General features: G+C 50.8%; 2 protein-coding genes across 7 annotated transcripts in view; both read left to right on the top strand.

The window, feature by feature from the left end:
- Positions 1 to 26,690, top strand: part of LOC111183016 (protocadherin gamma-C3) — a 110,171-nt gene that overhangs the window by 78,268 nt on the left and 5,213 nt on the right. For all 6 annotated transcript variants that reach the window (XM_089909407.1, XM_089909409.1, XM_089909406.1 and 3 more), the window contains exons 2-3: positions 14,621 to 14,679; positions 21,988 to 22,076. In XM_089909407.1, coding sequence (XP_089765533.1) covers positions 14,621 to 14,679; positions 21,988 to 22,076 — 148 coding nt within the window. The remainder of the gene's footprint in view (positions 1 to 14,620; positions 14,680 to 21,987; positions 22,077 to 26,690) is intronic.
- Positions 9,063 to 12,513, top strand: LOC149749675 (protocadherin gamma-C5-like). Its single transcript, XM_089908350.1, has 2 exons — positions 9,063 to 11,964; positions 12,151 to 12,513. Exons 1-2 carry the CDS (start codon positions 9,226 to 9,228, stop codon positions 12,511 to 12,513), a joined length of 3,102 nt encoding a protein of 1,033 aa, XP_089764476.1. The 5' UTR covers positions 9,063 to 9,225.

The raw sequence follows: 26,690 nt of genomic DNA on the forward strand, positions 1-26,690 counted from the left end.
CTTGGCCTTTCCCAGATCAAACGTCGTGCCTGTGGGGGAGGGGGATGGCCCAGCTAGAGTGTGGTTTGTGGTCCCACACAGTGTGGAGTTAATTGACTTATCTGTGGACACAATTCACACCCTCGGTACTCACTTGCCATAGCAACTAACCAATCCTGCTAAAGGGCCATTAAGCTATAACTCACCATCTCAGCATTCAAGAGCTTAGCTTGGTGTCATTTGCATTGAGTACAAGCTGATGATATACCTCTAACCAGTGGCAGCTGCTAGGAATATAAAAACTACCTCATCTGTCCATCTTTCAAATGATTGCCACATCTGCATTAAAGCTAATGGTTTGCTGATAATTTTCCTTTGACTACACAGATCCTGTACCTCATTCTCAGATGACTTTCTATGAAAGAAATAAAATTCTAGGGTCCTTTAAATTTTATTTCAAGCACAGTGCTGAAATTATGTGGACATTACTCACAAAAAATTTTTGTTATGGTAATACATGTGCATTATAGAAAATTTGGAAAATATGTAAAAGTATAAGAAAAAATTAAAACTAATTATATCCTCCAAATCCAAAGGTAACCACCATTCATTATAAAAGTAAAAGTAATCATTAATTTCGAAGATAAATCCAGACAACCTGGAAGAACGTAAAGTACAAAATGAAAGCTCTTCTTGCCCAAAGTGTCATTTCCTATCCTTTCATCATTTTTCTTGGGTATACACATAGTGTGAAAGGTAGGTAAATTCATATCCTGAGAAAAAGATAAAGCTTTCATTTATTCAGCATGGCGTGCAGGTCTTTGTTTTGGAGTGAGATTGAACACACTTCCATTTGTGGGAGAACAACTGTTACTTCGTTACTAATAAGTGTATTATTGCTATCAAGCCTTGGGTTTGGCAGTTAGACACTTACCATCTATGAGTCCATGGCCAAGTTAATCTCTTTTCTAGACCCTTTTTCATATGCAAAAAGGGAGTGACAAGGGTTTTATAACATTAGTTCATGATATAATGTATGCACAGTGCCTAGAATATCAAAGGTGTTAAAAAAATTCTTAGCTGTGACTAATATTTTTTTATTAGTTCTTAACCCACTCCAAATCTTAATTAAACACACTTTAGAAATTGAACAAACCTGGAGACAGTCAAAGATGACAAAGTAGAGGCATAGATGGAAAGGCTAAGGGAGGACGAAAGCCAGGGAGAAGCAGCTGCTGCCTTTCTGGTCAGACCGGAGAACAACTGGCATTTTCCCACGGACAATGTTCTCAAACTTGGTTGCACACCAGAATTACCTAGGGGCCTTTTAAAAATTCTGAAGCCCAGGCCACATCCCAGATGGATTAAAGCATAATCTCTTGAGATGGGACACAGGCATCAGTAGTTTTTGAAGGTCCCCAAGTAATCTCAATGTGAAGACGAATTTGCAAAGCATTGCCCTAGGACCTGCCAGTCTATCAATTAGCATGTTTTTGAAGCAAAGTGTTATTCTGGTGTTCACAGCCCCAGCAGCCAGCCTTATTGGGCCAAACTGAAATTTAAAAAATTCTGTGATGTTATTTCCCAACCTTAAAATATTATAGAGAATAGCTCTAGGAGAGCATTGTAAGGAAGACATAAGATATTTCAGTCATCTGAAGAAAAAATCTTCCTCAACGACTGGCACCTGGGCAACTATTTCTTTAAAAGTCTAGAGCTAGGCAATGGATTTCTAGCCTAGAAATCCATTCTTTTGGGAATGGATTTCTTTTGGGAATGAAAATTTTTTTCTATAACTATACTATGGTGATGGTTGCATCATTTTAGTATATGCGAATATACTAAAAACCATTGAATTGTACATTTTAAAGGGATGAATCATATGGTGTAATGGATGAATTATATATAATAATATATAATTATATATAAAAATATATATTATTTATATAGCTCAATAAAGGTGTTTTTAAAATCTAGAGAGGGGAGAATTACATACCTGGCATAAAAAGGTCAAGTCTAGGATGTGTAGGATTTAGGCTTTATGATCTTCCAGTTCTAGTAATATAGATTGTATGCCTGTTTGTTTTGCTGTGAACTTGCAAATAAAAGGGATTGAGACCTATAAGAGGTCTAGTTCTTTGATATTAAAGGCATCAGTAAAGGACCAGTTTATGGTTACAGGGATGACAAACTGGTAGAAAAATGATTTAAGATGTTATAGAAAGAGGGGCTTCCCTGGTGGCACAGTGGTTAAGAATCCGCCTGCCAATGCAGGGGACACGAGTTCAAGCACTGGTCCAGGAAGATCCCACGTGCCGTGGAGCAACTAAGCCCGTGCGCCATAACTACTGAGCCTGCGCTCTAGAGCCCACGTGCCACAACTGCCGAAGCCGGTGTGCCTAGAGCCTGTGCTCTGCAACAAGAGAAGCCACTGCAATGAGAAGCCCGCACACCGCAATGAAGAGTAGCCCCCGCTCGCCGCAACTAGAGAAAGCCCGTGCGCAGCAACAAAGACCCAGTGCAGCCAAAAATAAAATAAATACATTAAAAAAAAGAAAGATGTTTAAAAAAAAAAAGAAAGAAAGATGTTATAGAAAGAGGCTTTATTTCTTTCTAGAGAGACCAGAGGTGGCAGTGGGGAGATCCTAGTACTGCAGTTACTAGTTGAGCTTTACACAAGTCTCCTAACCCTTCTGATCTTCAGTGTTCTCATCTATAAAATCTTCCAAAATTGTCTAAGAGTGAAAAGTAATGCATATAAAATGTATACTCAATATAAAGTACTCATATAAAGTACAAGTATTCAGTAGATATTTGTTGAACTAATAATTAGTGATATTATCATTTCACCATTTATTGAACATCCCTATGTACCAGACACTTTAAAAGATAAAAAGACACAGTCCCTGCCGCTATGGTACGCAGGGTACTGTAGGAGACAGACACGCACACACACCCACAAAAACGATAATGGAGATCTGTATAATCCAAGAAGCAATGGGAGCAAAGGAAAAGAAACACCTAAGCCTGGGGAAATCAGGGAGACTTCATAGAGGTGATGATGCTTGATCTGAGAACAAAAGGTTGAGTAGTAGTTTGTCAAATAAGGGGAAAAGGGGGTAGAGAGGGACCCTTGCAGGAGATTCCATGCAGAAGGATTATGATTTTTCATTATTGCTGAACCTTAAAGTGTGTTTGTAAAACAATCTTTGCAGGAGATAAAGTGAAGCAATTAGGCAGGAGTTAAATCTTGAGTTACCTTTATGCCATGCCAAGGAGTTTTTATTTTATTCTATATCCATGATAGTCATTGCAGAATTTTGAAGAGACATAAATGTGATGTCATCAGGGTTTTTTGTTTGTTTTGGAGAGATTATTCTGGCAGCCACAAATGAAATGGATTGGGGATATTGGGACTGTAGACAAAAAAAAAAAATTAGAAGGCTATTATAGTATTTGAGGAGATTGATAAATGCTTGAACCAGCACAGTGACAGTATAGATGGAGGTAACTGTAGTGAAATTATCAGCACTCATTCATTGACATGATACAGGGAATGAGGGAGAGGAATGAGTCAAGGATGACCCTCCTTCCTCCTCTCCATTGTGACTGACCCAGCTTGGGTGGCTAATGGTGTCATTCCACTGAGATAGTGAATCCTGGCATAACCACCTGATGGGTCAGATTGATTGACATCTCCGTCATTCCCATGGGAGGAGGTTTAGGTGTTTGGGAGTAAAAGAACACAGAAAGCAGATACCTCCCTTTGAGACCAGCGTGTTGGTTGCTGGCCTCACCATCAAAAGGATATTCTTGAGGATCAGGGGCTTGGGAAAACACCTGGGGAGGATAACCTCAGGTTTTGCCACTGGTTTTGGTAGCCTAGGTGAGGATTCAGATGAATTTTAAAAATCTCACGTCCAAATCAGGCTGGATTTTTCTCTTTGTGCTCTGGTGTGTTTGCGACTTGAACTACAGTTTGCAGGTAACTACAGTGTGAATTGAACGATGTTTCTGCATTTGTGCAAGGTGGTAGGTAGCCAGGCTCCAGGGAGGGTCTGGATCAGGGTAGGGCTGGGGTGAGATCAAGTCTCCCTTGCCAAAAGGCCCCCTAGGGCTAAGTGAAAAACTTGCTCTTTTGAAACAGTCACTGTTGGTAATTAACAACATATCAAGCATACAGTGGTGTCAAATAAAGGAGATTTGTAGGCACTGTGCTTTTGGTAGCAGATCTCAATCATTCACGGAAGCTATTAAATCTGTGAACATTAGCATTCTGCCAGGAAGTGAGATGTAGTCCTTAGCGTTTCCCAGACAAACTGATTCTTTACTGATTTGGAACATCTCTCTCTCCTGGTTTCCTCCCCCCTCCTTCACCTCCTTCCATACTGTCCTTGAAATCGATGAATGGCAATTTAGTATACCACCAGTGGGTATCTGAATAAGAGAGGTTTGGTTTCTGCTGCGCCTTCTGTTACAACAAAAATGTGTACTGCATAAATTTAATAGGCTACCTTAATGTGTAAGCCTTTTCTGCAAAGAGGTGGATATATTTCTGAATAATCTGCAGAGGGGCAGAGTTTTTAGTATAAGGCAGTGCTTCTAAGTAGCTGTTGCTCTAATACAATCAGACCGAGGCAGAAGCTACTCATTTAGAATATTGGTGGATGACAACATTGGCTTGAACAAAGTGACCAGTCTCAAATGGCTACTCACTCTCTGCAGGTTGCTAGGGCTCAGGCTGTCGCTGTTTTCCCCCACCGAAAAGGGGCGGGGTGGTGTGGGCTGGGAATTGGTGTGTTAGAAAAAAAAAAAAACGTGTATGTTGTCTGCCTCTCCATAGAGGTAATAACCTGTGGTGGTGGGGGGGAAATGCTGTTGAACAGGAGGAAGGCAAAAAGATAGGTGGGTTGTTTTTTGTTTTTTCTTTCCTTTTTCTAATGCTGCGACGCATTTACCCTGCTGCTATTGGGACGTTCTCTGCTTAGCCTATTGGCTGAGCCCAGGAGCCTCTGTCTGCCAATCGGGTGGAGGAAGGCAGACAAATCTACCCCGCCACCAGCAAAAAAAACGGCGCGTAACCCTTGCGGCGCCGGCCCAGCCGCGCCAGAGCTGGCGCGGGGAAAGGGAGATAGGTGTCTCCAGCTGCTGTGGCCGTTCGGGGCGGGTCGGCTTCTTCGGCTTCTCAGGACCAGATAGAGAACTAGTGGGCGGCAGCAATGCTCCGCAAGGTGAGAAGCTGGGTAGAAATCTGCCGGGGGACTACCCTTTTGTTCCTTTTTTGCCACCTGGGTTACGTTTGTGGGCAGATCCGATACCCGGTCCCAGAGGAGTCACAGGAAGGGACTTTTGTAGGGAATGTCGCCCAAGATTTCCTGCTGGATGCAGAGAGCTTAGCAGCTCGCAGGCTGCAGGTCGCTGGAGAGGTGAACCAAAGACACTTCCGTGTGGATTTGGACAGCGGTGCCCTGCTCATCAAGAATCCAATCGATCGAGAGGCACTGTGTGGGCTCAGTGCCAGCTGCATCGTGCCCCTGGAGTTTGTAACAGAAGGGCCTTTGGAAATGTACCGAGCAGAGGTAGAAATCGTGGATGTGAATGATCACGCCCCCCGATTTCCTCGGCAGCAGCTGGACTTGGAAATTGGGGAGGCAGCTCCTCCAGGACAGCGTTTCCCCTTGGAAAAGGCTCAGGATGCAGATGTGGGGAGCAACTCCATCAGCAGCTATAGACTAAGCTCCAATGAACACTTTGCACTGGATGTCAAGAAGCGCAGCGACGGCAGCCTGGTCCCAGAGCTGCTCCTGGAGAAGCCTTTGGATCGGGAAAAGCAATCAGACTACCGCCTAGTGCTGACTGCTGTGGATGGAGGGAACCCCCCGAGATCTGGCACAGCGGAGCTCCGGGTGTCAGTGCTGGATGTGAATGACAACGCCCCAGCCTTCCAGCAATCCAGCTACAGGATTAGCGTTTTGGAGAGCGCGCCAGCCGGCATGCTACTCATCCAGCTCAATGCCTCTGACCCAGACCTGGGTCCCAGTGGTAACGTCACCTTTTCTTTCAGTGGTCACACCCCTGACCGTGTGAGAAATCTCTTTAGCCTGCACCCCACTAATGGAAAGCTTACTCTTCAGGGGCCCCTAGACTTTGAGAGCGAGAATTACTATGAATTTGATGTTCGGGCTCGAGATGGGGGTTCTCCAGCCATGGAGCAACATTGCAGCCTTCGGGTGGATCTCCTGGATGTAAATGACAATGCCCCCCACATCACAGTGACCTCAGAGCTTGGGACTCTCCCTGAGAGCGCAGAACCTGGCACGGTGGTGGCGCTCATCAGTGTGCAGGACCCTGACTCAGGTTCAAATGGAGATGTGAGCCTCCGTATTCCTGACCATTTGCCCTTTGCCCTCAAGTCCGCCTTCAAGAACCAGTTCTCCCTGGTGACTGCTGGACCCTTGGACCGAGAGGCCAAATCCAGCTATGATATCATGGTCACTGCTTCTGATGCTGGGAGCCCTCCTCTGAGTACCCACAGGACCATTTTCCTCAATATTTCAGATGTGAATGATAACCCACCCTCTTTCTTTCAGAGGTCACATGAAGTATTTGTTCCAGAGAACAATCGCCCAGGGGACCTGCTTTGCTCCCTTGCAGCCTCTGATCCAGACTCTGGCTTGAATGCCCTTATCTCCTACTCTCTCCTAGAGCCCAGAAATCGAGATGTGTCAGCTTCCTCCTTCATCTCTCTGAACCCCCAGACGGGAGCTGTTCATGCTACTCGATCCTTTGACTATGAGCAAACACAGACACTGCAGTTTGAGGTGCAGGCCCGGGATCGGGGCAACCCACCCCTTAGTAGCACCGTGACAGTTCGTCTATTTGTACTGGACCTCAATGACAATGCGCCAGCTGTGCTCCGCCCTAGAGCCCGACCTGGTTCCTTATGTCCACAAGCACTGCCTCCATCAGTTGGTGCTGGACACCTAGTTACAAAGGTGACTGCTGTGGACTTGGATTCGGGTTACAATGCTTGGGTTTCGTATCAGCTCCTGGAGGCCCCAGATCCCAGCCTGTTTGCAGTCTCCCGCTATGCTGGGGAGGTGCGGACGGCTGTTCCCATCCCAGCTGATCTCCCGCCGCAGAAGCTGGTCATTGTGGTAAAGGATAGTGGTAGCCCACCACTCTCTACCTCCGTTACTCTCCTGGTGTCCTTGGAAGAAGACACTCATCCAGTTGTCCCTGATCTTCGAGAATCTTCAGCTCCAAGGGAAGGAGAATCCCGCTTGACCCTGTACTTGGCTGTATCTCTAGTGGCAATTTGCTTTGTCTCCTTTGGCTCATTCGTGGCACTAATCTCGAAGTGCCTGCGTGGGGCTGCCTGTGGAGTGACCTGCTTTCCTGCTGGCACCTGTGCCTGTCTCACCCGGTCTCGAAGGAGAGAGGGGCTTCCTCCTTCCAATGGGATCCTCCGAATCCAGCTAGGGTCAGATGATCCTATCAAGTTTGTTGATGTGGGCGGCCACTCTCATGGCTGTACACCCTTGGCTTCTGCACCCACTCGGAGCGATAGCTTCATGATGGTGAAGTCACCCAGTGCACCTATGGCAGGGGAACCTGTTCGCCCAAGTTGCCCACCCTCTGATCTTCTCTATGGGCTAGAGGTGAGACCTTTGCAGGCTCAGCCAATGCGTGAGGGTTGTTCTGAGGCAGGCATGTGGCTGGGCCATGTCCCAGAGAGTACTGGTCTCTCTGTAAGAGCCTGTAGTGATGTCACCACTTCTGTGAGTGGTAACTATGTGGTGGATGCTATGCTTTAGAAGTGTTTTGTGAATTAACCAGGGAGTTTTCACGGATTAGTACTTGAGGTGGGTTATGCCCTTATCTGAGAGTAAGAATTGAAAGTAAGTGATCAAGAGGCAGGGTATTGTGGAAACACACGACTGGAATGTGGATCATATGGAAGGCTCTTGTGCACAAGGTGCACCTAAACGCCGGTGGCTGCTTTCTCTACTCTTCCTGAATGAGGGGGCCAGGGTCTGGAACACCTTAACTCTAGGTTAAGGGGAGCTAATATCTTTGCCCCACAGTATCATCTACTCCCTAATCTACGGTGAAAGGGATTCTCTGCTTGAAACATAGCAGAGAGCAAAAAGAAGAAAGAGTCCAGGGAGTAGAGAGGCATCAAGGTGGAAGCAGGGATCTTTTCGTCCAGGTCTTCAGGACTCCCAATCAAGTCCCCGCTGGGATTTGAGCTAGATTCAGTAGATTGGGACAGGGGAACATGACCTCTTTGGGAGGAAAAGGCAATAAGTGAAATCACTAAATATCTAAACCTGTTTTACTGCTGAGGAATTCATAGAGACAGCCACTATGGGAGTCTTTAAGTAGTTTCTTCTGAATTGATGAAACCATAAAGCCTAGAGGCCATGCCTAGACTCTAGTCACCTTCCCTGGGTGACCTGGATCAGTCCTAGAAATGTTCCTCCTATCACAAGCTGTGATGCCTATTCCATAGCTAAAGTCTGGGATCTCAGAAAAATTGAATCCTTATAGCCATCAGCTGACACCGAGATTCCTCGAAGTACTGCTGGAGAGTCCGAGCAAGACTCTAAAGGGTCCTAACAAATCTTTTCTCTCACCTTGGCAGTGTCTGGTAGGATGGGGTAGGGAGGGGCTAACACATGGGCTTTGCCTCCCTGAGAAGGACAAAATTTTGTTGGTTCAAGCAAAGTAGTGGGAGCTTCTGAAGTCATGCAGGAAGTTGCTGGGACAGAGCACTGAGAAGTTCTGTACCACTTTGTCTTCCCTGTTGAGCACCATCTGAGCTGCCAAGGGGGCTGAATCAACCTGCAGCATGAAATGAGTGGGGAGGTAGGAGGCTTCTGTGACACAGATTTGCAGCGCCTGTTCCTAAGGTTTCCAGGACTGAGGAGACTTGATAATTGGTTGGGAGCACAGACTTTTGGGCCAATCAGACTCAGAGCCAAGGTGGGGGATCTGCTCTTCCTGCCCGCCTCTCCTCCCCCAGCTCCCCAGCTCCACTCAGATTCGATTCCCCTCCCCCCCCCAACCCACCCCCGCCATTTGGTGACTAAGAAGAACTGCTGCAGGCAGACAAACCTCGGAGCAGTTTTTTAAGAGGCTGGAAGGAGACATAAGAGATTTCAGCTGCTACATCCCAAGCCCTGGGTCTGCCTTCGAGACAGGACAGCACAGAGTCAGTGTCCAGGAAGGGACTTCTGGGTCATGGGGCCCAAGACACCCCCGCAGCTCGCTGGGAAATGGCAAGTGCTGTGCATGTTGTCCTTGTGCTCCTGGGGCTGGGTGTCTGGGCAGCTTCGTTACTCAGTGGTGGAGGAGTCTGAGCCGGGGACGCTGGTGGGGAACGTTGCTCAGGATCTAGGCTTAAAGCTGACAGATCTGTTGAGCCGCCGGCTGCGGTTGGGCTCTGAGGAGAGTGGGCATTATTTTTCCCTGAGCTTGGTGAGTGGTGCTCTGGCAGTGAATCAGAAAATTGACCGAGAGAGCCTGTGTGGAGCCAGCACCAGCTGCCTGCTGCCACTACAGGTGGTGACCGAACACCCGCTGGAACTAATCCGTGTAGAGGTAGAAATCCTGGATCTCAATGACAACTCTCCTAGCTTTGCCACCCCTGAGCGAGAGATACGCATCTCAGAATCAGCTGCACTTGGGGCACTGTTCCCACTGGATAGCGCCCAGGATCCAGACGTGGGTACCAATACCGTGAGCTTCTATACTCTGAGCCCCAGTAGCCACTTCTCTCTGAATGTGAAGACCCTAAAAGATGGGAAGCTGTTCCCAGAGCTGGTACTAGAGCAGCAGCTGGACCGTGAAGCCCAGGCAAGCCATCAGCTGGTGCTCACTGCTGTGGATGGGGGTATCCCACCCCGCTCGGGGACCACCCTTATCTCCATCACTGTGCTGGACATCAATGATAATGCTCCAGCCTTCCAGTCCTCAGTTCTACGTGTGGGACTCCCAGAGAATGCACCCGTGGGTACACTGCTGCTCCGCCTCAATGCCACTGATCCAGATGAAGGCACCAATGGCCAACTAGACTATTCCTTTGGAGACCATACCTCTGAGGCAGTGCGGAATCTCTTTGGCCTAGACCCTAGCAGTGGAGCAATCCGTGTGTTGGGTCCCATAGACTTTGAGGAATCAAGTTTCTATGAAATTCATGCAAGAGCCCGTGACCAAGGACAGCCAGCCATGGAAGGCCACTGTGTGATTCAAGTGGATGTGGGGGATGCGAATGACAACGCCCCAGAGGTACTATTGGCCTCTTTGGTCAACCCTGTCCTGGAGAGCACACCAGTGGGCATAGTAGTGGGATTATTTAATGTGCGGGACCGAGACTCAGGGAGAAACGGAGAAGTGAGCCTTGGTATCTCTTCGGGCCTGCCGTTTCAGATTAAGCCTTCTGAGAACCACTACTCACTGCTAACCAGCCAGCCTTTGGACCGCGAGGCCACATCCCACTATATCATTGAGCTGCTGGCCCGCGATGGGGGCTCACCTCCCTTGCACGCCCATCTCACCGTCAGGCTCAACATTTCAGATGTAAACGACAATGCACCCTACTTCACCCAGCAGCTCTACACTGCTTACATCCCAGAAAACCGGCCTCCAGGCTCCCTTCTCTGCACCGTGGCTGCCTCTGATCCAGACACTGGGGAAAATGCTCGCCTCACCTACTTCATTGCAGGGCATCAGATTCAGGGAGCCCCAGCCTCCTCCTTTGTGTATGTCAACCCTGCGGATGGGCGGGTGTTTGCCCAGCGCACTTTCGACTACGAATTGTTGCAGATGCTGCAGATCGTGGTGGGCGTTCGAGACTCTGGCTCTCCCCCATTGCACGCCAATGCATCTCTCCATGTGTTTGTCCTGGACCAGAATGATAATGCCCCAGCCGTGCTGCACCCCAGACCAGGCCGGGATCTCTCGGTCCCCCAGCGTCTCCCTCGCTCTGCCCCTCCTGGCTCCTTCGTCACCAAGGTGACAGCCGTAGATGCTGACGCAGGCCACAATGCCTGGCTCTCCTATTCACTGTTGCCACAGTCCACAGCCCCAGGACTGTTCCTGGTGTCTGCACACACTGGTGAGGTGCGAACAGCCCGGGCCTTACTGGAGGATGACCCTGACACCCAGCAGGTTGTGGTCCTGGTGAGGGACAATGGTGACCCTTCACTCTCCTCTACAGCCACAGTGCTTCTGATTCTGGAGGATAAGGACCCTGAGGAAATGCCCAAATCCAGCGACTTCCTCACACACCCTCCTGAGCATTCAGACCTTACCCTTTATCTCATTGTGGCTCTTGTGGCCGTCAGTCTCTTATCCTTAGTCACCTTCACCTTTCTGTCAGCTAAGTGCCTTCGGGGGCACGCAGACGGGGATGGGGGTGGGGGTGAGTGCTGTGGGCGCCAGGACTCGCCCTCCCGGGAGTTCTATAAGCAGTCCGGCCCCAACCTACAGGTGAGCTCAGACGGCACACTCAAGTACATGGAGGTGACGCTGCGGCCCACAGACTCGCACAGCCATTGCTACAGGACGTGCTTTTCACCAGCCTCGGACGGCAGTGACTTCACTTTTCTAAGGCCCCTCAGCGTCCAGCAGCCCTCAGCTCTGGCACAGGAGCCTGACACCTTCCGGTCCCGCTCTAACACGCTGCGGGAGCGGAGCCAGGTGAGGGGCTCAGCGCGACCCCTGGGGGCGGCAATGGAGAAGCCGCCCAGCCACATCAGGGACTTTGAACTTGGCATCCGCTCCTCTGGTGCGGGCTTGGCCCGAATGTCGGGACTGTTTGGACGGATTGTGTGGAACCAGAGGTGTGGCCGAGGCAGGGATGGGGGCTCTGAGCCCGGGGAGGTGATGGTGATTGTGGTTGAGGGGGAGACAGGAAAGGACCGACCCCACATTCAGAAAAGCCTGGGGTCTGGCGATCATTCTGGCGATTTCCGCCAGGTCCGGGGTCCGGGTGGAGGCGGTCACAGATCCACGCCTGCAGCCAGCCTCTGAGGCTCCGGTGCGGGCACGCTCCACTGGTCCTGAGGTTTCTTCTTAGGTTTCTCCCCACTCCCTTGACCTGTGGCCTCGCTGTTATTCCCAACCCTCTTTATTCCCACATCAAACCAATGCGTCTGTGGACAGAGCAGAAGCGTGCCCTCAGGGCCCGCACGAGCCACGCACCGCGCACGGGCTCGCAGCGCCTCACCCGCGCACGCACACGCCCCCTCGCACTTGGTCTTCCACGTACACCGCCTTTTACTGCCAGCCGCTCGCTGCCAGGTACACTGGCTGTTCCAGCCCGCTCACAGCTTCCCTCCCACCCTGCTGCTCGCCTCAGAGGTACTGACTGAGCGCGCCCAAGTTGTGGCCGTCCTGCCCCTGACGACTCTGGAGCCGCCTCCCGCCCCCGCCCGGACCTGGACCGGTCGCCTCCTGACGAGCCAGAGTCGCCCGCAGTGTAGCCACTCTGGGCGCTCTAGGCGCGGGGCGGGCAGCACTCTATGACCCGCGGGCTGGCGGATCCTGCCGGGCCCAGGGCTCAGAGCGGAGGCCGGCGGTGCCTCCAGCCAAGAAGCCTAGCTCGGGTCGGCCAGGCTGCCCTGTGGCCCAAGGGACGGCGGGGCCCGGCCTGGGACGAGCGAACAGGCCTCTATAGGACAGGCCGCCTGGGCCCTCTGTGGCACCACCGACCTGTCTTCTGGTGGGAAGTGGGACCCTGGAACACCTGGGCTCTGGATGCTAAGACGTAGGCTTTTGGCTCCGTCGTCACCACATGTGCCCAGCGATCTAGGATCAGGGCTTTGGGAGTGACCAAATTATCTGACACTCTGGCAAGTCTTTCTTTCCCTGGTTGTTGGAAAGCCATGGCCTCTCTGCCAGAAGCCAGCAGGGTGCTTGCGTACATGGGGAAACTATAATGGTAAAAAGCACACGTTTCTGTAACTCCAGAAGCTTTTATTCAAAATATGTCTGTACCCCATCCTGCCCCTTGAATCAGAATTATAGTTTGGAACAACACCCCCATGTGATTCTGATGGCTAATTGAGAGAGCCTTACTACAACTTCCTCTTAGAGAACCACGTCTCCTTTGCTCTTCCCCACACTTGTTGGGTAGGTCCTAGAATCCTCCCTCTTATAACTGAGTTTCACAGAGCTCAAGTGACTTGCTCAAGTTCACAGGGTAAGTGGTCGAAAAAGATCTAATCTAGGTCTGTCTTAACTCCAGAATTTGTGCTTTCAATCACTTGGTACTTGTAAAACTGGAGAACAGGAGAGACGGTCTGTGTCTGCTGGGATGAGGCAAAGGGGGGCATTCTTTCCCTTTTAGAGCCTAACACGTGAAGAAAAGGCTACTGGGGCTCCTTATTCCTGAGCATCCCTAATTGAACAAACGTGGACCCGCTGTCCTTATGTAGGTTGTGAGTTGGCCTAGCTCCTGTCCTCCAGTCTGTCATGGTGCCTGCATCTCCATGTAGATTCTGCTGTGTCTAAGAATATAGTAACTGAGAGCTGGACATCCCTGTACCCTTCCCCATGGCAGCTCCAGAATGGTGCTTGTAACTCCTTTTGTACCTGGGATGCTAAGTTTCTGGGTTCTGCTTACATCACTGCCACCTGTGAGACTTAGAGTGGGTCATTCGGCAGCCCTGGGTCTTCCTTCTCCCCAGTGTAGTCGGAGGTGCTCACCCCTCCCTCTCTGCTCCTGGGAGTGAGTGTGACAATTACCAGAGCACCCCAGAATGGAGAGGAAATGGCTCTAGAAGTGCTCCATGAGAGTGCGTGATGGGATAATACACCCTCTGCAAAGGCTGGGAGGGTCTTGGAAGTGAAGTGGCTGGCTAGAGTCCCACACCTTCATCCAGGTGGGCGAGGGCTACAGATCTGCCCCTTGGGAGCCCTGGAGATTGCGTTGGCTCTCCTTGGAGCCTGTGGGAGCTTGATCTCTGCCGGGCTCCATCCCAGCAGTTCTCTCTGTTCCAGACAGAGCTGCCTTGTTCTCTCCTCCTTAGTCAAAGCCATTGTCTGGCACAGAGTTCTGGGGGTGGGAGGTGTCCTGGGGCTTGGATGCCCTGCCATCCAAAGGCCCAGTCTGGCATAACTCCTAAATTAATAATGTATTTAGCTGTGGGAAGGGATCCTTGAGAGCCAGGGGTCTGAAGGAGGTGTCCTTCTGAATGTGTAAAGGCACAACCTGGCATGAAAAGGGTTACCCAGAGCGGCAGCCATCTTGCCGCAGAGGCTGCTTTGTTCCCAGCTGAGGAGCTGAATGAAATTCTTTCTAGGGCTGGTGGAATTCCCATGTAAAAACCTCCTCTGCGACTTTTGGGGGCCTTCTCTGCACCCCTCCCCCCGGTTTCACAGAAGATGCTTTCAGCCCTTGAATCTCTGCTCAGAAGTTCTGAGTCTGGGGGCAGGGAGGAAGGGGCCGGTTCCTTAGGAAAGGAATCTGGGTTTGCTCACTGTGGTCAGATAACTGTGATTTTATCTCTTTGTCTCTGTTACCTCAGACCTCTGAGACCTGAGGTATATTTTGTCTTTGAAAATGAGCCTACCTCGCCCTCATCTTACCCCATTTGGGTACTCAGCCCCTTTCCCTCTGTTTTCTCCACAGCAAGCCCCGCCCAACACGGACTGGCGTTTCTCCCAGGCCCAGAGACCCGGCACCAGCGGGTAGGTGACTGCCTCTCCAGCCCACCCTCTCCTCTGCGACATTTTTCTCAGTGATGACGTGGGAGGAGATGGGGGGAGGGCTCAGCATTCGCTACAAATGGCTTCCTCCCTCAGTTCCAGATTTCAGGGAGGTTTTGGTACGTTGGCGGCTGGTACACAAACCCCAGAAGGAAGACGCTCCTACTCTGGCTATTTTGGAAACGCAATTCACACACTCATCCCTTCCCTGCGCCCCACCACACAAACCTTCTCCTGTATCTTGGGGGCTCCGTGGGAGCAAAGGATGGCCTCAAGGAGGTCTCTGGGCGGAGAGGAAGGTTTTTATACCTATCCACCGGCTCCATCCTCCTGCTCCAGATTTGGCTGGCCTCCGTCCTGACTGGGGTTCAGGCAGAGGAATCTGGGACAGGAGGAGGAGGGGAGGAGCTGTCAGCAGCCAGAGCCTCCTCCTGAGCCGGCAGGAAAGAGCCGAGGCTGAGGGGAGGGAGGTCAGGCAGCTGGCGGTGGGGCTGGGGACGGAGAGCCTGCAGCCTTCTCTGCCTGCAGGCCCTTTGTCTCTGACACTCTCTCACCGTCCTCGGCTCAGTCTCTATGCTAGTTTGCAATCTCTGCCTCTCCCTCTCTTTCTCGTCTCCGTCTCAGTTTCTTTCTTTATTGCTGTATCTTGGTCCCTACCATTTGTGTCTACTTGCACTGATCTGTGCCTCTTGCTGCGCCTGCTATGGCTAGGTGCTCAATAAATGTGGAATCAATGAATAAACGTGACTCCGCCTTAGTCTCAGTCTCTGTTTCTCCTTTTCCCTCTGTCTCTGCTTCCCTGTCTCTGTCCTTGACCTCTCTTCTGTCTCTCCTTCTTTCATCATTTCCTAGTGTCCTGGTGTTCTTCTGTCTCCAGTCTCTTTCTCTCCCTCTCACTGTTTCTCCTTTCTTCTCTGTTCTCAGCCTCTCTGTGTCTCCTTTGTCTTTGTCTCTGTCTCTCTCTGTATATCTCTCTAAGTCTCTTGTCTGTCTCTTTTTGCCTTAATGGGTCTCTTTCTCTGTTGCTCTTTCTTTATCTCTCTCTCTCTCTCTCTTTTATCCTGTCTTTTACTCTGTGTCCCGCTCTCTGTCTCTCATTTCCTAAAACTTGTGGGCAAGCCAGCACACACATGCCCGCCCCCCAGGCTCTCTCCCTCCCCAGCCCCTCACAGACAGAGCCTTTGATCTCTGCTCTCCACCATACACCCTCCCATCCAGGCTGCCCCAGCTGCTCAGATCAATCTGGTATGAATTCCTGCTAAGACAGGAACTCCCTGGGGCGAGCGGGCGGGGGTGGGGTGGAGGGGAGGAGGACTTCAGCAAAAGACCTGCAGTGGGTCTGAGGGGAGTGGGGTCAGCTCTGGGCCAGGCCTCCCTGTTAGAAGTCTGGTGACCCTGGGAGCCTGGTGGAGTCCAAGAAGCCCAGGAGACGGAGGGCAGAGCTTGGGCTGCCTTCCCCACCTCCTCACTGGTTGGACACTTGCTGCCCACATTCCCCAGATGCTGAGCCCTCACTGCCACAAGAACCCAGGACACCTTGGTGTACGGTGGAGACTCCAGCTCCTGGGCATGTGAGTCCTGCCGAGGTCTCAAGGCAGTTAGTTACAGGCCCCTAGAAGGCAGCAAACCAGATGGCTTGGACTGCCCTTGCCCCTCCCTTGACCCCAGCTTTCTCCTTTCTCCCTGCTGGTCTTGCCAGCCTTCCCACAGTTTTATCCGTTAGGTCGTTCATGTATTCGTTCATGTATTTATTCATTCAACAAATATTTATTGAGCATATACTGTGAGCCAGGCCCTGTGCTAAACATTGGCCTGTAAGAGTGAACAAGCAGACACGATCTTTGCACTTACAGGCTGCCATGCCAGCAGGGAACACAGAAAATTGACAACAAATCACACTAAAAAAATTTCTAGTTACAAATCGTAGCAAGTTCTGGGAGGAGGGTCATGTGAGTGTAATGGGGGAGGGGGATAGAGAAGACCTCCAGGAGGAGGTGCCATTTGAGCTGAGGTGATGAGAAGTACAGGGCAATTCATGTTCCCTTTACCCACCGCCACCCCAGGCCATATACTGGCCCTGAAGCAGAATTCATTGCTGAACTTGAGAGCCCCACCAATTGACTCCTTTTTTTAAAATAATTTTTATTGGAGTATAGTTGATTTACAATATTGTGTTAGTTTCAGGTGCACCGCAAAGTGAATCAGTTACACATATTCACATATCCACTCTTTTTTAGATTCTTTTCCCATATGGGTCATTACAGAGTATTGAGTAGAGTTCCCTGTGCTCTACAGCAGGTCCTTATTAGCCGTCTGACTCTTACGTGCCTTCTAGACTGGCTGCCTCAAGTCCCTTTTCATCAAATGAGAGACTTGGTGGCCTAAAGTACATGAGGGAGCTCTTGGGGAGATGGAGGAGAAGGTGCAGGGCTCTCCCTTCCTTAGTTAACTTGAGGGGGATGGAACAACATTTATGATTCAGCTGCACAGGGGCCCAGATGAAGTCAAATGTTAGGGGCCCAGTCCAGCAACTATAACTTCCCCCTTTTGTTCATTCAATAAATAGTTAATAAGCACCTACCGTAGGACAGGTAGTATTCTAGGTGTAGGAGATATAAGATAGACATAACCTCTGCCTTAGGGAGTTTACAGTGTGTTGAGGGAGACAGATATGAACCAAATAATTACTCAAAAAAAATAGTAAGATTACAGCTACCGTAAGTGCTGTGAAGAGCAGTTCCTGGTGGTGAGAGTATAAAATAGGGATCTGACCTGGTCAGGGAGCAGGAGGACATCCAGGAGGAAATGAGGCTGTGGATTAACCAGCTGAAGGAAACAGGGAAGAGCATTCCAGGTGGAGGGAAGAGCATGTGCAAAGGTCCTGCGGTGAGGCCTCTCAGGCTCAGCAGAATGATGCACGTTTTCTTTGCTGCCGTTCGAAGGAGTCAATGAGGGTGAGAAGATGAAGAGGGGAGATTTCTCTTATTCAGTCTAACCCTGGCTCTGGCTCCCCACTGCTTCTCTGGCCTATCTTGGCTACTGGGACACCAGGTTCAGAGCAGGGCTAGCGTTGAGTTCTTCAGTAAACCTGGTTCAAGTTCAAGCCAGCGCCCTGTCCCATTGCCTAGACAAAAGGAAGTCCCTGCCTGCCAGGTGTTGCTCCTCTCCACCGCTACCCCCTGCTCAGGTCCTCCTTTTGGCTTCTGATCCCAACAGCTGTTGTCTCAAGCCCTGAGCCCAGCAAGCCAGTTCTCCTTTCTCAGGCTGCACCCCAGGCCCCGCCCTGCAGCTGTTCCCAGCCTCTGCCCAGAGGAGGGTCTCCATTTGGCTTTCCCTGGTCCCCACACTGTTCTCCTTGGATGGCTCCACAACTGCCATTTCCCCTTCTGTTCCACCTCCCCTGAGAGACACTATCCCTGCTCTCCCTCAGTTTGGGCAGTCATTCAACAAACAAATAGCATCTTATTTTTTTCTGCTTATAAAATAACCCACGCTCATTATAGAAACATGAGAAATAGAGAAAACAGTTTAAAAGAAAAAGCACTCATAATTTTACAACCCAGTCTCTGGGACTGCCCCTCACACACGCGCGCACACAGCACACTAGAATACAAACTTCTTAGGGCAAGAATCATATCACCTCTTAAATCCTAGGGCCTGTCACAGGCACTGGCACATAGTGGGTACAGGTTGTAGTTCTGCCTGTTGCCAGCTGTGTGATTTTGGGAAAGTCTCTCAACCTCTCTGAGCCCAGTTTCATCTGCTGGGAAATAGGGATAATAACACTAATCTGTAGGTGGTTCTGAGGCTGAAATAGACAATATGTATATAATTTAGTCAGCCCACTACCCAGAAATAAGAAGTTCTGAGTAAATGGTTCAAAAAGAAGTCTGTCTCTCTATTCATCTCCTGCCCACGTGCTTGGCCTCTAGCCTTCAATCATTTCCCAAGAATCCTTTCCGCCCAGGCCATCATGGTTCCAGGCCCACCCTTCCACTCACCTTTATTCCCTCAACACCATCACCCACCACCACAGGGCATCCTAACCTGGTGTCCGACCCTGTTGTCTACCCCACAGCCCCAAAGCTCTTCTCCCTGCTGCTCACCCCCCTACCTGCTCTCCCCACTCTTTCCCCATTAGGCCCTTCACCTCGGCCTGAGGCCACCTGCCTCAGCCCTGCGCCCCCAGGCAGGCCCAGAGAGAGCTCAGTCTGCCTGCAAGTAAGGACTCCTGGATTTTCATGGAGACAGAGGTGGCTGAGGCTCCATCACTGGGCTCCCGTCCTCCCAGAGGTACCCCCAACCCGCAGTCTTCTCATAGGAGCAACCATGACCTTTAAATACTTAAATCCGATCATGACAACCCCCCTTTTATATACTAAAGTGGCTTCCCAGAGCTCTTAGGATGAGACCAAGATCTTTAGTGTGCACTCTGCAGCCCCAGGCCCTGACGCCACTGCGCCTTATGGCAGCCACGCTGGTTTTCTCTTAGTGGTTTGAACTCACCAAGGTCCTCCCAGCCTCAGAGGCTGGGGCGTATTGCTCCCTCTGCCTGGAAAGCTTTCACAACACTGCCCTTCTCCTAGTTAGCTTAATTTTACGCCTCAGTTTTTTACTCTGAAATGCTTCAAACCTCAAAGTTGAAAGAATCGTATGATGAACATCCAAATACTCTTTTAAACCTAGATTCATCGATCGTTAATATTTTGCACATTTACTTTCTCCTCTCTCTCTGTCTCTCAACATGCGTGCACACACACACACACACACACACACCTACCTCACACACTTTTTTTTCTGATCCATTTGAGAGTTGCAGACATCATAACACTTGAAACACTTCAGTATCTCTCTCCTGATAACAATAACATTCTCGTACATAACCACAAAAGAATGATCACATTTGAAGAATTTAACATTAATGCAATAATATACAGTCTACTAGCAGATTTTCATAAATGTTCCCCAAATGTCCTTTCAACCTGTATTTTTTTTTTCTTTTAACTCCAGAATTCAATCAAGGAACATGAATTGCATTTGCTTGCTACCTCTCTTTCATCTCCTTTAATCTAAAACAGCCTCCTTACCTTTTGGAGGGTTGTTTTTTTTTAAGACATAGACATGTTTTAAAGAGTCCAGGCCAGTTGTCTTTCAAAATGTCCCACAGTCTGGATTTGCTGATCATTTTCTCATGGTGAGATCAGCTTACAGAGTCTGATAAGAATACTGCGTGGGGGTCATTGTACACTTTCTGCTGGGAAGCATTTCCTGTCAATTTGTTCCCTGGGTTAAAGTGGTATTCCCAGATCTCTCTGTTACAAAGATATTTTTAAATATTGGTGATTAATAAGTAATCTGTGGGTGATATATGAGACTGTGCAGCAACCTTTCGCTGCTTTTAGTATTCACTGATGAGCCTTGCCTGAATCGGTTTTTACATCAGCAGTCACACAGTGTTGATTTTCTATCGCTCCTCCTACGTTTGTTTGGCTGGCATTCTCCTGCAGATCACCTGGATAGCCTCTTCAGATTTAAATACCCTGTCCTTTCCTTGAGGAAGCCTGGACTGACTGGCTCCCTAACCCCAACTAGGCAGAACTCTCCTGTACCCCTGCTCTTTGCCTCCATGGCACTTGCTTGTCACAATTACAATTCAATTATTGTGTAATTATTTAATATCAGCCTCTCCACGGAGATCGAGCATGGTGAAGTCAGACTATTTCAGTCATGTTCACAGCTACAAACCCAGCACCTAGTCCTGTGTCTGGCACACAGTACTTGCTCAATAAATATTGATTGAATAAATGAACCCAGAATCCCAGCTCTTCCCATTCTGTGGAGGGAGAAATGACATTCCTGCTTTCTCCTCCACCCCTACCTCTACATTTGCTGTGACACCGTAGGGGGCACCACACAGCAGCTGGCCTGAGCGTTAGACTGAGTCCGCCTGCCTGGGGATGGGAGTTCCAGATCGGGGAAACCATAAGCAGGGACAGACCTTGGAAAAATTGTAAAACAGCTCTTGACTGTGCTCAGCCGCTGTGACAAAATACACACACAGACACACACACACACTCTTTCTTGCCTTCAAGGCATTCCCTGCAGCCCCTGCCCTGGTGCCAAACCCTTCTTACCTCATAGTGAGCCTAACTTTCTGGGCAGGGCTTTCCCCATTCATTCAGGCAACAAACATTTATTGAGGAACTTTAGTGTTCCAGATGGTGCAAAGGTCGACTAATAGACGTGTGTGTCAGGCTGCTTCCCCTTCCCCTCAAAAATGGAAATCATTTGATCCCTGAAAATTCCCCCCCAAAGCATGGAAATAGTTACTATGGGAAAAATCCAAGTTGGGCTAGCATCCCTTAGAGTTCTTTTACACATTAACATTTTTAACAATTAGGAATCACCTCGTGTTTTTCTCAATGTTTAGAGCATCTAAAGCTCTTAACTAGGTGCTTCAGTAGAAAACGGGCACAGTCCTGGTCCCAGAGCTCAAGGAGCTGGGTCTGGGGGTGGAGCGGACAGGTGGGGACAGTGGCAGTCACAGTGGGACTAGAGCCACCGCAGGGCAGACAGTGGGGGTGGGAGCACAGCGGAGGCACCTAACCCAGCCTGGGTGGGCTTAGGGGTCCCCTCTGGCAACCTATTCATGTTACCAAGGCAGAGGTAGGGAACTTGCATTCTAGGGAATGGTGTGCCACAAGAGAGAGTTTGAGGAATTAGGGAAAGTGCCTCAGAAAAGGTTTCTGATAGAATGTTTGAGAGCGAGGTTGGGGGTGTTCTTGTGAAATAGGAGGGGCTGGTCCTTGTGTGCCTGTGGATTTTATCCTGAGGGCTCAGCGAGCCACTGAAGTGATCAGACTTGAGTTTTAGAAACCTCTCTCCCTGTCTCGTGGGGCCCCCAGCCTCTCCCCCGAGGTCCTCTCACCTTTGTCAAGTTCTGGTACATTCTCTCCCATTTCCCACCCTCACTGTCCTCAGGAGAGGGTCTGCTCTCCCTCACTGTGAGCCACTGCTCCCTCAAGGCGGGGCAAGCTTCAGTGCATCCTGCCCTCTCCCTCGAAGGGCCATGGTGTCTGAAACAGTAGAAAGCTGGTTTGGGGGACTGGCAAATGGGGCGGGGTCTGGCTTCTGAAGGATTGTATAATCTGCCTCCTACCTTGCTGGAAGGCAGCAGGTCTTGGGCATGGGCTGGGGATAGGCACTGGATGTGGGAGCCCTGGGAGAGGACACGAGGGGCATGAGCTGGTGGCTTGGGAGACCGTGATCACCATCCCATTCTCTCCGCAGATCCCAAAATGGCGATGAAACCGGCACCTGGCCCAACAACCAGTTTGACACAGAGATGCTGCAAGCCATGATCTTGGCCTCCGCCAGTGGTAAGTTGTGCCAGCATGTGTGGGGTGGGAGACCTGGGGTTCTGGGGTGCATCCCACAGCACCGTGCCCTGAGACTGGCTTTCCACCTATGTGGTTCCTCTGGACCTTTCAGCCGATCTGAGGCAGCCCATAATTCCAGGATATAAAGCCGGGTTAGGGAATAGCTGAGGGATGGGGGTGGTCCTGGGATGCCCAGAGGGGAATGAACAGGGAAAGATCCTTGCAGGGGAAGTAGGGAGTAGTGGTTAAAATTCTAGCCTTGGAAGGGACAACTATAGGTCAGGTCCTAGCTCTGCCGCTAACTACCTTTGTGACTTTGATCAGTTTGCTTAATCTCTCTAAACCTCAGTTTCCTCAGACGAGAAAATGGGGACAGCGACCTCAAAGGATTGTTGTAAGGATTCAGTGAGATGATACCGTAAAGCACATAGTACTGGGCCTGGCACATACATGCCCTCAATCCATGGAAGTGGGTGTGGATCCTCCCAGCAGGGAGCACGCACTCTGGACATGAGTGTCCAGAGCACACACTGTCTTTTTTGGTTGCCCCCACTTGCAGAGCAGGATTTTGCTTTTCCCACAAGGCTAACAAAGAACTTCAACAATAGAGATTCAGGTGATGGTTTTCATCCCTGAAAAGTAAGAAGAGTCCTGAGCCAGTGGGGACGGAGCGGGGCAGAGTAATATCACTAGTACTTAAGAGCACAGGCTTTGGAGGCAGGCCAGCCTGGATTCAAATCCTGGTGCCACCACTAAGCTGTGAGTCATCAGGCAAGTGACTAAGCCCCTCTGGGCCGCAGTTTCACTGACTACAAAATCCGTACGATAATAACAGATCTCACTGTGGTGTCGTGAGGGCAGAATGTAAGGCCTCAGCATAGGATTGGCAGAGAGGAAGGGCATGATACGCAATGGTGAAAATTGATTAACGATTATCTTTTTTGACCCATGGTGGGATAGAAGGTAGAGTTAGAATAACGCCTGCTAATAAGGACTAGCTTCTGGAGAAGCCAGTCCTGGGCTTATATGGAAGCCGGCAGTGGCCTTACATAGTGAACCGAGAGCCTGACTGTCCAGCATGTCTGGAGGCCTGGTGGGTAGAGAACCAAGTAAAGTCAGAACTGTAATCACTACAGTTGTGCCTGTGCGCTGCCCCAAACTTGATGCTAGGCAAACCTGATGGGCCACGTGTCAGTGGATCCTCTCACCAGCTCTGCAAGGCAGGTCTAATTCCTTCCATTTGACAGATGAGGGAACCAAGAAGTCGCTTGCTCCAGGGCCCCCATTTTGAGCTGCAAACTGGCAATCCTAAGCCAGCCCGACTCCTAAATTCATGCCCTTTGTATACCAGTGACCGTGTCTGCCTTTCCATTCAGCCTCAGTTTCCCTTTTAGCTGAATAAGTTTAGAGGCCGAACTTCTCTTAATGCTGCGTTATTCTCCCAGATTTGGGTTCTAGATAAAATACAGGATGACCCGTTAATTGTAACTTCAGATAAACAACAAGTCATATTTTAGCATGAGTAGGTTCCAAATGTTAGGACTGGGACATACTGTACCAAAAAAAAAAAAAAAATTATATGAAATTCAGATTTAACTGGGCACCCTTTATTTTTATTTGTTAAATCTGGCAAACCTTCCCCGGATGTCTGTGAGGCCCAGTGGGGCGAGGCCGTGGGTGGTGAAGAGGAAGGGAGAAGGGGCGGGGGGCCAGCCTTCTGGGACAGAGCTGACCCCGGTTCGGCGTGGGAGTGGGAGTGGGAGAGCTGCTGTAGCTCTAGAGAGGCCAGATACTGAGTAGGAAAGAGGGAGTTAGCTGGGTCTGAGGAGATGCCAAGTTGGGTTCTTGAGGGAAGTAAACAGACAGTAAGGTATATTTTAGCTGTTGTGGCTTTGAGCCCTAAGGCCAGGAAGCAGACTTTTTAGCCTAAATCCAGATTTTAAAAACAGAAATGGAGTATTTATAGCCCCAGACCCTCCCAGAAGGCCCCCGGGTCACCGCAGTCTGGCTCCCCTGTCAGGGCTCCACCCCTCTGGCCCACACAGGGCCCGAGCCGGGTGTCAGCTGGGGGGATGGACCTTGGGGGTGGAGGTGGCAGGGTCAGGCCCTACTCTCACTTTCACACCCCCTTCCTGGCCCTGGAGCCAGAGAGGTTCCTGGAGTCCAGCCCAGCCAGGCCTGTGGGGCTGCTGAGGAGGAGTAAGCAGGCGGGAGAGCAAGTGTACTTGGGAGGCTTTTTAAATAAACCTTTGAGGGGGAGGTGTGCTCTCAAGGAGGCTGCAGCCTGTGGCTCAGCTGGCCCTGGCTGAGTCTCACCAGGCCTCCTGGACTGCTTGGAGTTGCTGCCCTCAGCCCCGGGGTGGGGAGGGCAGGGCGGGAGGAGCGGGGAGGATGGGGCTGGGAGGTGCTTCCCTGAGGAGAGAGGCTGGCAGCGCTCTCACCTCCTCCAGGCCAGAGGATGCCCAGGTTCTTTCTTGCTGCTCTTCAAAATCTGTTTCTCCTTGGACTCAGGGAAGATCCTGGTTCCTGCCCAGTGTATGTCTTGCAGGGTTAGAAGGTAGGGGGGGCCATTGGAGACTTGATTCCACAGAAGGTCAGAGCCTTCAATCCAACTGAGGTTGGGGGTCAGGCAGGGCCTCGGTCAGGGTCACACGGCTGGCTCCTTCGCGGCAGAGCTGACCGGACGGAACTCAAGGGCAGCCCGTTTCTCTTACACTCTGGGTTTCCCCATCTTCCTCCCTCCCGGTCCAGCCCAGCTTCACTGCATCCCGTAGGGCCCAGGCTAACATCAGGTCTGGGCTTCTGGGGAGGAGGTAGCGGGGCTCGCTTTGTCATTTCATCTGCTCGGGTGGCCCTTAGGGTGCTCCTTAGAGATCGTGGGTGCATGTAGGATGTGGGTGGGCCTGGCTTCCAGTTACCCAGTCAAATCTATTTCCTAGCTTTCTCTTTCTGCCTCCCTTCTCCCTGTTTCTCCCCATTTCTTCCCCTTTCTCTCTCCCTCTCTCTGTCTCTCTCTCTCTCTGGCGCCTCTGACAGTCTCCCCTCTTGACCCCTAAATCACTCTGGAACCCTGGCTCTTGAAGCCGGATCTGAGCCCCCTCCCCCATTGCTTCCATTCCGGGGGGGGGGGGCGGGGAGGGGAGGGAGCAGCGCGGTCGAGGACCCGCTCCCTCCTGGAATTAATTAGGGAAAACGGAGGAAACGTCCGTGCAATGAAAGGGCTGGGGGAGGGGCGCAGCCGGAGGAAGGAGAGGAGGAAGTGGGCGCTGCTCCCTCCCACCCAACCTACTTCCCCGCCCCCCGAAGGCCCTCGGACGGCGGAGATTTGGGGCTTGAAATGGAGGCTGTGGAAACCTGAGCGCTGGAGTGAGGAGGCGGAAAGGCCGGGGCTCATCTCTCCTCGGCTTTCTCTTTTGCCACTCCCCCTTTGGTGCTGTTCTTTGAAATTATTTCCTGTCTGTTTCTCAATCCCTGGTTGGTATCCCAGGATTACTCAGCCTCTCCGGCTTTAGTCACCCTCTCTACCCACTCCCAGGGTCTGGGGTGAGGGTGGAGGGAGGCCTGGGTGGGGGGAACCTCTTCTGCTATATGGGGGCTGGGCTGGGCACTCCCGGAGCTTTAACTCTCCAGCTGCGGGAGGACTCCAGCAAGAGGCTTCATGAGCTCTGCCAGAGTCCTCAAAACTCCTGTGTTTGTTACCCCCTGGGGAGGCAGTGCGGGAGCATGTAGGATAGAAGCAGTGACACGCAGTGTGGTGATGGTGGTGGTGATGGTGGCGGCAGCTGACGTTTAGTGAGCTCTTACCAAATGCTTCACCGTCTCCTTGAATCCTCACAAAAACCCAGTGAGGTAGGTGCTTCTCTCCCTTTAACGTGCATACACATCACCTGGAGATCTTGTTAAAATGCAGATTCTGAGTCTGTGATTCTCACAAGCTCCCAGGTGACGCTGAGCCAGAGTCAGAATTTGCACTTCTCTGGACCCCAGTTTCTTCTTGTGCAGGATGGGAAGTTGGGCTACAGGCTCTCTCTGATGTCAGCTACTCTGACATTGTGAACCTGTGCCTACATTGTACCTAAGACATCTGGTCCTGGGATCATCATCTTCTCAGCCTCTCTCCGCCTCCTGTATCCTCAGAGCAGCGATGAGGTGCAGGCCTCTGGTGGTGGTGGTGGTGACCATACCCTACAGCATACACTTAAGAGACACTTAGGCCTCACCCCTGCTCTCACCTGTCCTGGCTCGTAGGCCTTGGGCTAGTCTTTCACCTTCTCTGACCCTTGCTTCTCTCATCTGTAAAGCGGGGATAAGAGCACACACATCCCTGGAGTGTTGAGTTGAGGTAAAAAGCCATCATGCATGTGCAACATCTAGCAAGGTGCTTGGCACACAGTAGGCACTGGTTGCTGTTACGAAGTGAATCCCCGGAAAAGCACCTACTCCTAACTCAGAACAACTCAGTGCCCGGTCTGTGCTTGGCACTGGGTGGAACAGGATGGGAACCTGCCCGAACCATGGTCTTGGCCGCCCAGGAGTCTGTGGTCTAGTGTGGAGACCAGAGAGGCTGCCTGGAGAAGGGCTAGGGCAAGGACTTGAGAGCAGTGTCTCAGCCCT

The sequence above is a fragment of the Delphinapterus leucas genome, chromosome 3 (assembly GCF_059928025.1).
Source record: "Delphinapterus leucas isolate spDelLeu-1000000601 "Yukka" chromosome 3, BTC_Dleu_Yukka2, whole genome shotgun sequence".
In the NCBI taxonomy this organism is placed as follows: Eukaryota; Metazoa; Chordata; class Mammalia; order Artiodactyla; family Monodontidae; genus Delphinapterus; species Delphinapterus leucas.